Source organism: Narcine bancroftii, chromosome 2, assembly GCF_036971445.1.
Source record: "Narcine bancroftii isolate sNarBan1 chromosome 2, sNarBan1.hap1, whole genome shotgun sequence".
Classification (NCBI taxonomy): Eukaryota; Metazoa; Chordata; class Chondrichthyes; order Torpediniformes; family Narcinidae; genus Narcine; species Narcine bancroftii.
In genome coordinates, this window is record NC_091470.1 from 173,781,389 (window position 1) to 173,797,065 (window position 15,677).

At 45.9% G+C, this 15,677-nt stretch overlaps 1 protein-coding gene across 7 annotated transcripts in view; it reads right to left on the reverse strand.

The window, feature by feature from the left end:
• Nucleotides 1-15,677, reverse strand: part of hspg2 (heparan sulfate proteoglycan 2) — a 556,383-nt gene that overhangs the window by 120,837 nt on the left and 419,869 nt on the right. For all 7 annotated transcript variants that reach the window (XM_069919165.1, XM_069919159.1, XM_069919161.1 and 4 more), the window contains 7 exons: nt 9,967-10,118; nt 9,754-9,877; nt 6,534-6,685; nt 6,317-6,446; nt 4,897-5,048; nt 1,989-2,118; nt 321-472 (listed from right to left, as the gene is read on the reverse strand). In XM_069919165.1, the coding sequence (XP_069775266.1) occupies nt 321-472; nt 1,989-2,118; nt 4,897-5,048; nt 6,317-6,446; nt 6,534-6,685; nt 9,754-9,877; nt 9,967-10,118 (992 nt within the window). The remainder of the gene's footprint in view (nt 1-320; nt 473-1,988; nt 2,119-4,896; nt 5,049-6,316; nt 6,447-6,533; nt 6,686-9,753; nt 9,878-9,966; nt 10,119-15,677) is intronic.

The following is a 15,677-nucleotide window of genomic DNA, read 5'->3' on the forward strand; positions in this document are numbered from 1 at the left end:
CATTTATAAAAAAGCTTCTTATCTGGAAAACTTTAATTAAAATAAACTCACGTCTTACTCGACCATCCCACACTCCTTCAGATTGAAAGGAACTCAGAGCTCATCCCCACCATCGAGATTGAGGACAGAGTTTTTTGGGGATGTACATGTGGCTGGTTACATGATGTCCCGTCAACTCTGATGGAGGGAGAGATTCTGAACTCTACCAGACATTTGGCAGATTGGGTCCTGCCTCTGTCGGGTGAGCAGGTCAAGTGGTGGGTTGGTTGTCAGAGATGATAACCCAAAAAACGATGGAGCACGCTGCCATAATTACACACCTGGTGTCTGTCGGTGAGAGCACTGCCCAACTTGTACCATGAGATCATGGGTTCTGGGTGTCCTGTGATCTGGCATCGCAACTCCAGCATGTCTCCCTCTACCACCAAGGTGGGAGTGGGTTGCACTCTCACTATCGGAGCACCCTCATGTACTGTGAAGTGGAGGTTAGAAGTGTTAGTGAGACACGTCAACTTTGACAGGCGGACCACTGAAAGTAGCCTGCCCGGAAACATCACACATGTGACGGGAGCTGCTCCACCCAAAGCTGCAAGGAGCGGCAGGGAGCTGTGGGTGCAGCTCAGGCCATCTCATACAACTCCCTCCCCTTCACCAATTCCATCTGCAGCTCTCGCAGACTTGGCAGAGCTTCCAAAATATTGAATGATCTATCCCACTGCTTGAAAACACTGCTTCCCCCCCCCCCCCCCCCACCACTTCCCTTGGGCTGATTGTACATGATCTTAAAAACACAAACCCCCAGATTCAAGGACAGCTCTTTTCCTGCTGATATCAGACAGAAAGATGTGTTGTATAACTCTACTTTTCTTTATTCCATGCACTCTATGGACTTTCTCCATACCATCCACTTTGACTGCACCTGAAATGTTTAATTTGCCTATTTATCTGTTCGTTATTCTGTATGAGATGGATCGGCTGGGTAGCACAAAGCTTTGTACTCTGGTACACATGATAAATAATTCAAAATATGGGCTGGACAACTGTGTCATTCAAAGACAACAAAAGCTTTCTCACAGGTCCCACAGGCACAATATAAATGTCCCATTGTTCTGTGAATCTTTTTACACAATTTTTATAAAGAACAGCCACTCGAGAATATGAGCCAAAGCGGAAGGGCTCTTTGGCCCTTTGAGCTGCTCAACTGCACAAGATCCTTGCTGATCTTTCCCCTCGACTTCACCTCGTACTGTCTACAAAATGCACGTGACAGGATTCTGCTAGCAGGTAAAGATACAGAGCTTCGTTGTACTACGGCCATCCACGCGACTATGGGTGAGTGTTTCTATACCTCTCAATTCTCCCAGTCAAGAGATTTCTTCTTGTCCTCATTCCATGGTGACCCCTTGCTTTGAGCCCTCAAGCCTTTGGTAACACCCCACCCACATCATGCTCCTTTATAGTTCACACAATTCACTTTCCATTGGTTTCCAGGGTCTACGAGCAAATGTTGAAGCCCACAAATCTGATGGCACTCTTGACATTTACCACTCACAGTGGTAGTTACATCCAGTATAGAGTCATACAGCATGGAAACAGCTCAATCTGCTGACCAAAATTCCTCCCCGCACTAAACCCACCTGCAAGCTTTGACCCCATATCCCTCTTAACCGATCCTATCCATGTATCCGTCCAAATTATTCTTAAACACTTGCAATAGTACCTGCCTCAGCCAGTATGGTGCCTATGTTTAATGAGGTCCTTGCAGGCCACATCGGCAATTGCAGAAAAATAGGCATCAGGGGCCGGTGTGACAAGGAATGACCCCATGGGATTGCCAATTGCAGGGCAGATGAGAATGAAATCTTCCTGATGATCAACCTTGCCCTGTACCGCAGACAAAATCCCACATGAAAAGTGAATGGTGGCAGCATAGGGGGGGTGATGGTATCAAAGGACATTGCACATGACAGGAGTGACGGATTACGTACAGGATGCTGTGGACTTGACTGAGACGGAGAACTTGATCTCCTGCATTCCGAGGATGTTCTCAGCGCGGCAGATGTAATCGCCGATGTCCTTGGAGGTCACGCGAAGAATGCGCAGCACGGAACCCTGCACCTAGAGCATCAACAGGAGAATCTCCGTCACTCACTTACCCAGACTGGCTCCAGCGCTCACCCAAGCGAGGGCCACAATGTAGTGGGCAACTGGAGGAGCAAAGATGGACTTCCATCCGCACCTACAATAATCCCACAAGGACACTTGCCACTTCACAGTTGGATTGACGGGAAAAGATGAGAATTTGGAGGAATAACACCTTATGTCGTGGTATTCCAATCAGACGGCATTATCATCAACTTGTCCAGCTTCCATTAACCCCTCCCCTGGTCTCTTTCTTTCCCTCCTCCATCTCCTTTCTTCCAGCACCCGATCCTTCAGTCAAAGGGCTACATCTCCCCATTATTTCTCCATCTTATTTCTCTTCTCCCCCTGCCTTTATCCACCTACTTGCCACCCATCCTCTTCCCCCTCCCTCCCACACCTTTTTTATTCGTTTCTACCTATTTTTTTTCCTGATTCCTGAATGCTGTGTGACCTGCTGAGTTTCTCCATCAATGATTGGATACAATTCCAGAACCCCAAATGAATGTGTCTATGGATTAGATCAGTGATAAAAGGTGTCTAAAATTGAAAGGGAATGGGACAGGGGAGGCACGGTTGGCTTAGCGGTTAGTGCCACGCTTCCACAGCACCAACAATCGGGACTGGGGTTTGAATCCCACACTGTCTGTAAGGAGTTAGCACGCTCTTCCTGTGACTGCGTGGGTTTTCCCGAGGGCTCCAGTTTCCTCTGACCATTTGAAATATACTGGGGGGGGGTGTAGGTTGATTGGGTGTATTTGGGCGGCACGGACTCATGGGCCAAAATGGCTTGTGTAAATATAAATTTATAACTAAATGTGCCCAACATCTTTGACAGTGGTCACTCTAATCGGAAAACAGAAAAAGACCTTGACTCACCTCATCAGCAGGCTTTCTAACGCCGATGTGATTGAGGTTCAGATGTACATTTTAAGTTTTCAGGTTAATGAATTGAAGATATTCAAGGGGGATGGAAGGGAATGGGTGTAGAGCAGGCCATTGGGCCCTTGGATCATTCGTAACACAGTGAGGGCTGCTCTGTCCTCCTCTGGGCCAGTTGCCCATCCCCCTGAATTCCCCAATCTTGAAGGAATTTATCCAGCTTCCACAACCCATAGTATTCCAGGGGATCACTCCCCTCTGTGAGAAGTTTCCCACACATGGCTTTTGTATGGGAGCCTCCATGCTTTACCGTGTGAAGAGTTTGTGGTGATTCGGTACGGCATCAAAAACTTCCACAGGTGTACCGAGACAGCATTCTGTCTGGCTGCATCACTGTCTGTTATAGAGGTGCCAACGCTCAGGACAGGAAAAACCTCCAGAGGATTGTTAACTCAGCCTGCGACAACACGCACACCAGACTTCAATCCATCAAGGACATCTACAAGAGGAGGTATCTCAAGAAAGCAGCCTCTATCCTCAAAGACCCCCACCACCCAGGCCATGCCCTCTTCACTTTGCTACCATTGGGGCACAGGTTCTTCCCTGCTGCCATCAGATTCCTGAACAATCAATGAACCAAAGATACTGCCTTATTTTGTCTTTTTCTTTTAATGCACTATTTTAAAATGCGGTTTATATAAATGCTTGCGCTATGATGTTGCCACAAAACATCGAATTTTGTGACGTGTTCCTGACAATAAATTCTGATTCGTTACACTATCCCTTTTGTGGAAATATTTTAACATCTAGCTTTTCAGGCCCTTTCAGGAATATCACTCCCCATCCTTCAAAACTCCCTCCTAGAAGGATTTCCCTCTGCGTTGTTTCAGGCCACTGACCATGAGCTCAGCGTTGCAAACATGGCAGAGATTGCATGCCTGGTTTGATCACACTGGACAACAAAGATTTTGCTTCCTGAATATTATGGGTGCCTGATCATGAAAATAACCTTAGATATTTTTCTATTATGTACTGTTTTTTTAGATACAAAACCATAAAGGGCAACATGTCATTGAAAATTCATTGCCTGCATTCGCACTTGAACTTCTTCCCTGCTGATCTTGGTGCCGTCAGTGACGAACACGGTGAAAGGTGTCACCAGGACATTGTGACCATGGAAACGTGGAACCAAACAATGCCAACCAACTGACATGAGAGGCATCAGATGTTCAGAACAGTGAAAATCAGCGGCAAAACATTTTTAGGTTAGTTGAACAAACGCAATGTGTCAGTGTCACAAAGCAATTAAACGTGCTAAAAGTTAATTTAATGTTTCTCCAACTTCCAACATGAAGCAGCAAATCTGAAATTATCTTTGTGCTCATCTTGAAGTCGTCTCTCATGATCCCCAATTTTTTTCAAGAAGCAAACCTTTTGAAAAAAATTGTTGTCCAGTGTTATTAAAGGCCATAGGCACAAATATTTCACTGCAAACTGTCACCAACACTCCTGCAGAAAATGGCGTACCTTTGCCTCAACTTCACTGCTAACCCTTGAGCTATGAGCGCACAACCTTCTCATCTCTGACACACCCTTCCCTGGCACTGTAGCCATTACCTGCAGTGGGAGCAGTTCACCTGAGCTCCTTCTGCATTCAGAGGTTACTTGCAGTACACCAGTTCAGTCGCTCTTTGGAAGAGTCCTCCCCCTCCACTTCCATATCCACCACAGAGTAACAGCAATAACCACTTGGGTTGGGCACAATTCCCTTGGGTTTTTCTCGTAAAATTTCTTTCCTTCCCCTGTGATATGGTTGAAACTATAAATCCCACATTCAGTGCATGTGGGTAAAATAATACCTCATGCACCTACCTGGTGATTGGTTGTAAGAGGGCCAGTTTCCCTGTACCATGTGATCCTGGGCTCTGGTTGCCCTGTGGCCTGGCAATGTAACTCCAACAGATGCCCCTCTGTTATCGAGCTGGGAGAGGGGTAGACCTTCACTACAGGAGCTGATCCTTGTGCTGTGGTGAGGGTAGAGAGCAGAGAAGGATTTTTAATAGAGAAAAGCAGATGGTAATAAGCTAGATCTTATTGAACTGCACATCCACTTATAGGCTTCTTCACAGAGATTCTTTCCCCATCTTGCCTCTAACACTTTCAATCTAATTACCACAGGAGCCCTCAACCCAACTTCCTGCCCCAGCCACCACTTTGTTTCTCATTCATTCATTTGATTTGAGCCCTGCAGCTGGAAACTCTGTGAGCTGGAACCAACTTACATGCAAGCATCAAAAATCTTCTCAAATTCCAAAGAAAGTAGGGCTGAACCCTACTGGGAAAGGCTGTATATTAGCCTGGGAGAGTCAGTAAAGGGATGGCTGTGTCAGTGCATCCAAACAAAGGGCTCTCAGACTAGGGGCCTGTGAATCCACCTGGACTTCAGAAGGGTTATTTATGTATACAGTAACTTTTCTAATTTCTCACAGATGCTTTTGAGTGACTTTTAATTTTTTTCTGATTATTTGAATTATTCATTTCACTAATAGCAATTTTAGAATAGGCTTGACAGCTTCAACTCTGAGAGCAAAGCTGGAGAACAAAGTTTCAAAATAATTCCCCTCCCATTATCGTTCAACCGGTAGGTGATTTGGTCAGCTGAATGAATGCAGGCTCATAGAATAATTCAATTCTCCCACAAATCCTACTCTCCCCTAGTTTCTATTAATTTCCCCCTCCTCCCCCCTGGCCCCAGTATAAATATATATTTAAATTTAGACATACAGCACAGAAACAGGCCCGTTCGGCCCACTAGGCCTGCCCGCCCAAATACTCCAATTAACTTACAACCCCCACATGGTTTGAAGGGTGGGAGGGAACTGGAGCACATGGAGGCAGACTAAGGGAGAATGTACAAATTCTTTACAGACAGCGCTGGATACGAACTCAGGTAACTGGCGCTGTAACAGCATTTCTATCACTCACTTACTATCATTCAATTCACCTCCAATTCTGTGGGACAAATCCAGATTCATACTGTAACAGACCAAATGGTCAAACTCCAGAGACAATCAGAGATCCAGATTGAATTAGATTCTCTGGAGTTGTGGGGCAATAGCCCCACTATCTGTATTGCCATCCCATTGAGATTGCTGCTGTCTCAAGGTTGGAGACCACTATGTTAGGACTGCCTTTCAAGAGACCACCAGAAATTACTGGAGTTCAACAACGTCAAGAAAGAGTAGGGCAGCAAAGGGCAAATCGAACACTCAAGCAATGACGTGCTACATACGGATTGACGAGGAAGCGATGGAGACAGAGAACTTGATATCTTGCATTCCAAGGATGTTCTCGGCACGGCAGATGTAATCGCCGGAATCCGCGGGACTCATGTGAAGGATGCGCAGCACAGAACCCTGCACCTGGAGTATCAACAGGAGAACCTCCGTCACTCACTCACCCAGACTGGCTCCAGCGTTCAGAACTACAAAGCAGAGATGGTCTCCTACCTGGTGGTTGGTGGTCAGAGAACCGGCGGTTCTGTACCACGTGATCTTGGGTGCTGGCTGACCTGTGACCTGGCAGTGTAACTGCACCATCTCTCCCTCCGCTACTGAGCTGGGGGTGGGGTGAACGAGAACAGTCGGGGGCCGTGTTTCGGCTGCGGGAGGGTGGAAACCAGAATGAGAAGAGGGTCCAAGGCAGGCAGGACAGATCTTGTGAGTCACATCGAAAAAGTATGCCAGGCAGTCCTCAAACCTGGTCAGCTAATGAATGACCATGCTAACTCAACTTTAGCCTCAGCACCAGTTCCGTTACCACAGACATCAGAGGAACACACTGGACATTATATTCATTATAATCCATATTTGAAACTGTGATTGCGGATTCGACAGCGAAGTTAAGATGGGCATGTTGAGCAGTTGTTTCCCTCTGCATTTGGAGCACTAATCATCGAGTTTTGCTCCAACTGGAGCTCATGAAAAAATTCATCAAACTAGAAAAAAATATATTAGTTGCAACGCTCTTGGAGTTTGTGCACGGACCATGTGCCAGCATAGGATGTGTGGGACTCCTCCACGAATATCTCTCAACTCCTGTGTTACTGATGCATTGATAACACTGCACAATGAAGAACTTGCTTCTTGAACACTTTTGGCTATATTTTATGGATTTTGGGCTGCTGATCAAAAATTCACTGTAAAATTTTCCTATCATTTATCATTTTATAGATATAACATATTTTTGTGATTTCCTGTCATATTTTAAGTCTACTTCAAGCAGACAAATCCATTGAACGTGCCATTGAAAATTCATTTTCTGCATTCGCTCTTGGATTTCTTCCCTGCTGGTCTTGGTGCAGTCAGCGACGAACACAGTGAAAGGTTTCACCAGGACATTGCCACCATGGAAACGTGGTATCAGGGCAAATGGAATCCATCAATGCCGGCCATATATTCTTGGACATTGACAAGAGAGGCATCGGATGTTGAAAACAAATGAAGATCATCAGCGGCAAAACATATTTAGGTCAGTTGAACGAACGCAGAGTCAGCTTCATTATGCGATTAAACATGCTAAATTCAATAAAAGTTAATTTAACGTTTCTCCAACTTCCTACATGATACAGCAATTCTGAAATTAATTTTGTGTTCAGCTTGAAGTTATCTCTCAGAATCCCCAATTTTTTTTTCAGGAAGCAAACCTTTGGGAAAAATTTGTTGTCCAGTGTTAGTCTCAGACTGGATAGACTCTCCTACGACAGCTGCACCACATCTGTCAAATGTATAAGAGGAGTGGGTTTGGAGTATGGCATTCTCCTGTTGGATATGTCCTGTGTAATCATCATGTCAAACAGAACAGCAAATCCATGGAACCATTACCTATTCACACTGATTTCACTTTTCTGCAGTAGTCCACTGCCTTCGATACCTTGATGTTTGCCGCGGAGCTCCTTGAATGGTGTGAGACTACCAGCCTCCGCCACCCAACCAGACAGTGCGTTCCCCATCCCACCTGTGATCTGTCCACAATGGCCACCCTGAGCTCCTGGTTACACATTATGATCATTCTCATTCCCACACCTGGACCTTCGACAATGACAGATGAAATACAGTGTACGGCCATACACTTTGGTACAAGAAATTATTATTTAGACTATTATTTAGGATGGGGAGGTGCAAAGGGACTTGAGAGTCCTTGTGCAGGATAACCTAAAGTTTGATTTGGTGGTGAAAAAGTCATATTCAATGTCGGCATTCACTTCTAGAGGATTAGCATATAAGAGCAGGGATAGAATGTTGAGTGAGGCCTCACTCAGAGTACTATGTACAGTTTTGGGCACCTTATTTGAGAAAAGGCATGCTGGCGTTGGAGAGGATTCATAGATTTTCAGGAATTAAAGGGTTAGCATGTGGGGAACAATTGTTGGCTCTTGGACTGTACTCGTTGGAGTACAGAAGGATAAGGGCGTACCTCATAGAAACATTTTGAATGCTGAAAGGCCTGGACAGAGTCAATGTGGTAGGGGAGTCTAGGACAAGATGGTACAACGTCAGAATAAAATGGCATCAATTTAAAAACAGAGATGTGGAAAAATTTTGTTAGTCTGAGGGTCGTGAGTCTGTGGAACATGTTGCCACAGTTGGATGTGGAAGCAAGGTTGTTGGGTGTATTTAAGATAGAGATTGACATGTATTTGATTAGTCAGGGCATCAAGGGTTAGGGGAGAAAGCCAGGGAGTGGGAAGATGGATCAGCTCATGATTAGAATGGTGGAGCAGATTTGATGGGCCGATGGGCCAACTTCTGCTCCTATAACTTGTGACCAAGGTGAAGAACCCAATTGGAAGATCAACATCTCCTTTTCCACCTGGGCAGTGCACAACCCAATAGGTTGAATGACATCCTCTGTGCTCCTTGTTTTGATACATCTGCTTCCATCTGCCTGCCACCCACACGCATTCCCTGTTGGGTTTCCAATCCCTTCATCTCATTGCTTTCACCCCCCCCCCCCGCCCATATCTAGTCCCTTTCTGAACACATACCAGCATCTGAAGCCTGTGTCTCCACCTCCCCCTCCCCCTTCCTTCATCTGGTTCCATTTGTTTCCTTTTATTCTATCCCCTCACCTGGTCAGTCCCCACCAGCGGAGCTCAACACCACCCCCTCCCTCTCCTGCCTCTATCTGCCCATCATCTCCCTCCTCACCTGCTTTGTCTCCCCACTCTCTTCAATTCCCTATACAGTAAACTCCCTGGTAACTGGGACCTATTGTGATTTTCCAGTTGCTTGAGATAGTGTGCTGCGTGGATTGGCGAACCATTCATTCCATCGACATTATTAGGCGGATTATGTGTGAAAGCACCAGGACGAAGTTCCAGATTATATGTGGTTTCACCGGTAATAATCAGCAATGTGAATCTCACGTGATAAAACCACTTGAATGGGTGATCCGAAGATAGAGGCAGTGGATGCCTTCCTTCTCCACACACGTCAAACATTTTCTCTCCTCAAAAATTAATTGAATGATCTACACAATGGGCTCCTCATTCTACAATACTCTCTGGTTATCAAAATGTCTCCATAAAGACTTCTGAACCTTATTTTCCAACAGTGGTGTATATTTCAAAGCAAGTGTGTTCTTGATCCCAGTAATCGAAACTTCGGATAACCACGAGGAGAACGGTTAGTACAAACGGAAGATTTTAGACAATAACAGGAAACGTACTCATTGAGGTGACGGAGACGGAGAATTTGATCTCTTGCATTCCAAGGAAGTTCTCGGCGCGGCAGATGTAATCGCCGGAGTCCGCGGGGGTCGCTTGAAGGAAGCGCAGCACGGGGCCCTCCACCTGGAGCATCAACAGGAGTATCTCCGTCACTAATACTTGCCCAGACTGGCTCAAGCGCTCAGAACTACAGAGCAGAGGTGGTCCCCTACCTGGTGGCTGGTGGTCAGAGGACCGGCGGTCCTGTACCAGGTGATCCTTGGTGCTGGCTGACCTGTGACCTGGCAGTGCAACTCCACCATCTCTCCCTCTGTTACTGAGCTGGGGGAGGGGTAAACAAGCACAGTCGGAGGCTGTGTTTCGGCTGTGGGACGGTGGAAACCAGAATGAGAGAAGCAGGTTGAAAGAGGGCCGGAGAGATATTTAAATTAATATCTGCAACAATGGTTTGAATGAACAAATTCCTGAGAGTGAACATTTCTGATGACCTACCCTGTGGCCTCCATAGAAACATAGAAGATAGGAGCAGCAGTAGGTCATTCGACCCTTCGAGCCTGCTCCGCCATTCAACGAGATCATGGCTGATCTTAAAGTTCAGTACCCCGTCCCCGCCTTCTCTCCGTAACCTTTAATACCTTTATACTGAAGAAATATATCTAATTCCCTCTTAAATAGATTTAATGAACCTGCCTCTACTGCCCTCTGTGGCAATGAGTTCCACAGATTCACCACCCTCTGGGTTAAGAAATTCCTCCTCATCTCGGTCCTAAATGGTTTGCCTATTATCCTAAAACCATGGCCCCGGGTTCTGGATTTTCCCATCATTGGAAACATCCCATCTGCATCCATTCTGTCCAGTCCTGCCAGAATTTTATATGTCTCTATGAGATCCCTCTCAATCTTCTAAACTCCAAGCGAGTACAATCCCAATTTGCGCAATCTTTCCTCATAAGTCATTCCTGCCATTCCAGGTATCAGCCTGGTGAATCGCCTCTGCACTCCCTCCATTGCAAGAACATACTTCCTTAGATAAAGTGACCAAAACTGCACACAATACTCCAGGTGGGGTCTCACCAAGGCCCTGTACAGCTGCAGTAAGGTATCCTTGTTCCAATACTCAAACCCTCTTGATATGAAGGCCAACATACCATTTGCCTTTTTAACCGCCTGCTGTACCTGCATGCTCGCCTTCAGAGACTGGTGTACAAGTACCCCTAGGTCTCTCTGCACTTCCCCATCTCTTAATCTATTGCCATTCAAATAGTAATCAGCCCTCCGGTTTGTATTACCAAAGTGGATAACCTCACATTTATCCACATTGTAGTGCATTTGCCATGTATCTGCCCAGTCCCTCAATTTATCCAAATCACACTGGAGCTTCCTGACCCCCTCTTCCGTGCACACAACCCCTCCTAGCTTAGTGTCATCTGCAAATTTGGAGATATTACATCCAATCCCCTCATCCAGATCATTAATGTAAATTGTGAACAGCTGGGGTCCCAGTACAGATCCCTGTGGCACCCCACTAGTCACCGCCTGCCACTCAGAAAACGAGCCATTTATCCTGCCTGCCAGCCAGTTCTCAATCCACATCAATACTTTGCCCCCAATCCCATGAGCCTTGATTTCGGAAGCCAGTCGTTTATGCGGGACCTTATTGAAGGCCTTTTGGAAGTCCAGGTACACCACATCCACTGGCTCTCCCCCATCTATTTTACCTGTCACCATCTCAAAGAATTCCAATAGATTTGTCAAGCACGATTTACCTTTTGTAAATCCATGTTGACTCTGTCCGATCCCTTCTCTGCTAGTCATATGCTCCGCTATTACATCCTTAATAATGGATTCCATCATTTTGCCCACTACTGATGTAAGGCTCACCGGCCTATAATTCCCCGCTTTTTCTCTTTTTAAATCGTGGGGTAACATTAGCTACCCTCCAATCCATTGGTACTGATCCTGAGTCTATCAAGTTCTGGAAAATAATTCTTAAAGCATCTGCTATCTGAATGGCCACTTCCTTAAGTACCCTAGGATGTAGATTATCAGGCCCTTGGGATTTATCTGCCTTCAATCCCATCAATTTCCCCAAGACCATGTCCTTAGAGATACTGATTTCTTTCAGTTCCTCCCTTGCATTAGTCTCTATGTTTCCCAACATCCTTGGGAGGTTATTTGTATCCTCTCTTGTAAAAACAGAACTAAAGTAAGAATTTAATTGGTCTGCCATTTCCTTATTCCCCATTATATATTCCCCTGATTCCGACTGCAAAGGACCTACTCTGGATTTCACCAATCTTTTCCTCTTGACATATTTATAAAAGCTTTTGCAGTCGGTTTTTATATTTGCCGCAAGCTTACTTTCGTAATTTATTTTTGCTCTCTTGATTAATCCCTTTGTCCTCCTTTGGTGCATCTTGAACTGCTCCCAGTCGATACACAGCATCGACAACAGCTACACTTCATGAGATGTATGAGGAGATTTGTTATGTTACCAAAGACTCTTGCAAATTTCTACAGGTGCACCGTGGAGAGCATTCTGACTGGTTGCATTATAGAACCATCACTGTCTGGTATCAATGTGCCACTGCACAGGATAGGAAAACAAACCTCAGAGAGTGGTGAACTTGGCCAGCATCATCATGGGCTTGAGGACACCTACAATTGGTGATGTCTTAAGATAAACCCGATTCTGAATCTATTTCCATCGAGTCTGCGTCAATGATCTGAGGAATATATGATTCCTGATGGCTTATCTTCTGCCTCTGAGGCAGACCTGGGAATATAAGTTGGCTGCAGAGTTAAAACACCTGCCCTCTTGTGTATAAATCCGTGCCACAGACAGGAGTGACGCATTGTCACATGTGCTTTTAGCTCCACGCCAATCCATGGGACAATTCTGCACCTAGAATGAGCAACCATCCTAATGTTGAAGGGAAAGAGCAGAAGGGGCAAGAATGGGGGACTAAGGCCAATCAATCAAACCTACTCTACCAACTCATAGTATCATAGATGAACAAATCTCCATGAAGGGTTTCGGCTTGAAATGCCAAACCCCTCCACCCGCCCCACTGATGCTGCTCGACCCATTGAGTTCCTAAAGCAGAGTGCATTTAGCTTCAGATTACAGCATCTCCAATTTCCAAATAACCTTAATCTTCTTTACAACCCTTCTCCAGCATTCTCAGTGTTCGTATATCTGGTCCTCTCAGCTTTGAAAATAGGACGTTCCACTGGCCAGTTGGATAGAGACTTGCAAAGGTTCACAAGCCCAAGTGAAGAACGTCGGTTCAAAATGACTGACACGATATATTGATCCACTGGGTCTGGAGCTGCAGAATTGCAGGGGTCCCGGTGTCGAGTCAGAATTTAAAAGGGGCAGTTGGAGGAGAATGGAGTGGCGACTCCAACAGGAGGTAGGGAGGGGCAGACCCGGGGGGAGAGCAGAGAGACAGGGTTCAACCACCTGGTCCTAATGTCAGCAGCTCTGTACAGATTTCAAATGGCCTGTTAAAGATGCCGACAGTGTTTGTAATTAAACTGCAAAGCCTGTTCCCAAAATGGTGGCGCCCATGCTCCCAGCGACCAAGAAGGGTTGCAGACCCCTGAGGAGCAGCAGACCAGTGCAGGGCATCAGAAACGCGGAGAACACCTCCGTATCCCCCCCCCCCCCACCGCCCCCCCGCGAGAAGGAGAAGCACAGGAGAGAATCCTACAGGACGGTGATCACAATGGTGGACCAGAGAGGGGCTCAGCAGCTGAAGGGTCCCACACAGAACTGCTAGCGACTTGGGTCGGGAGACTTTCATGGGCTGCAATTTGCTGGAGATTGGCTCACGGGAACTAGGTATCGGAACCGGGATTCAAGAGACGCGGAAAGCTTCTTGATCAGGTTTCGATCTGCCAATGAATCTGCAGATGCAGTGTCTGTGGAACCACTGGAGATGAATCCATGGACACTCAGTGTCGCTGAAAGAACTCTCTTTTCCTTTTCTTTCTCTTATTGTTGGGGGTGCCCAGCAATGCTCACTATGACTCCTTGTGTTTCAGCAGGTAAAAGTTAAAATATGCCATATATGTTAAATTTTTAATGTATTACTTCGTGACAACAGAAAGAACCTTGAACCATGAATGGTAAGATGGTGGGCGGAGGACTGGGTCAATGGGTGAACAATTAGAAGGAGCAAAGGACAATTTGGCAGGTTGATGGGAGGACACAGACAAATGACCCAGAGGAAGATGTGATGTGTGTAATTGGACAACGGTTAAATACTGGCAGGAGCTACTGCTGCCATCTTTGGCTTGTGGTCCTCTGGGAAGGGGGAAAATCTGCAGGCTGCTGTAAATAAGGGGAGTGTTTCATTGGTGGTAAGAGTAGAAGGAAGAACTCGAGCCATCACAATTTGTTCTTGGAGAACAAATAGACCTTCCCTGTTTTAGATGGTTACAGGGACCAGACGCTGAATTACCTCACGGCACAGTGCACTGATCTTCACTGATCTGTGCATCCAAAAATGTTAGTTTAAATGATTAGGCCTGAGGCAGGGAACCCATGACAACTGTTTCAATGATTGACAGGAGAGAGGGTTTGGCTAAACACCATCTGCCATGTGAAGCTTGGCCTTGCTTGCTGTCTACAGGTTCTGGACCAATTTGCCAATTTGCCACCAGCTTCTAAAGACTATTTGGGGAATTATTACCAAGGACAACTGCATTCCTAAGTCAGTGGCATTGCTTGGATAGGCTTCAGCTTGTTCAAACAATGTTCAGCATCCAAAAAGGAACCTTGTTCATTATGTTCATAAATATATTTGTCTGTGGGATAAAACAAGGAATTATACAAAGCATAAACACATCCTTCCCCATAAAACTAACGGAATCTGCTTGTTTTCATAGAATCACAGAAAATAGGAGGGGAAGGCCATTCAGCCTTTTGAGCCTGCACCACCAATTCGTGGGATTTCAGCCCCCTTCTTCTGCTTTCTCTCCATACCCCCAGATCCCTTTAGCCAAGAAGGCTACTGTATATAATGCACTGGCCTCAGCATCTCCACAACAAGGCAGAGTGAATGAAAAGAGTGTTGGGGATTCTTGCCTTCATTGGCCGGGTCATCGTGCGAACATCATGTTGAAGTTGTACAAGACGCTGGTGAGGCCATGCTTGGAATATTGTGTGCTTAGCTACAAGAAGAATATTGAAAAGTTGGGATGGGTAGGGAGGAGGTTTATGAAGTGATTGTCGGGATTAGGTAAGTTTGAGGTGTCATGAGTGATTGGAATAACTCAGTCTCTTCTCCTTAGAGTGTGGGAGGTTGAGAGGGGATCTGACTGAGGTCTATAAGATTTTATGAGAGGCAGCGATAATTTGAATAGTCTGTTTCCGAGAGTAGGAGAATCTCAGACAAGAGGGCATAACTATAAAATGAGGGGGATGGGATTTAGTAGGGAGGTGAGGGGTCAGTTTTTCACTCGGGGGTGGTGGGCCTTGGAACAAGCAGCCAGACTACATGGTAGATGCAGAGACATAGTGTCCTTTAAGAAACACTTGGATAACTCCATGATGGAAGGGATTGGAAGGGTGTGGGCCTAATGTGGACACGTGGGACTAATGCAGGAGGGCTCAGCGTTCAGCATGGATGAGATAGAAACATAGAAGATAGGAGCAGGAGTAGGTCATTCAGCCCTTTGAGCCTGCTCCGCCATTCAATGAGATCATGGCTGATCTTAAAGTTCAGTACCCCGTCTCCGCCTTCTCTCCGTAACACCTAATTCCCATATACTGAAGAAATAGATCTAATTCCCTCTTAAATATATTCAATGAACCTGCCTCTACTGCTCTCTGTGGCAATGAATTCCACAGATTCACTACCCTCTGGGTAAAGAAATTCCTCCTCATCTCGGTTCTAAATGGTTTGCCTATTAT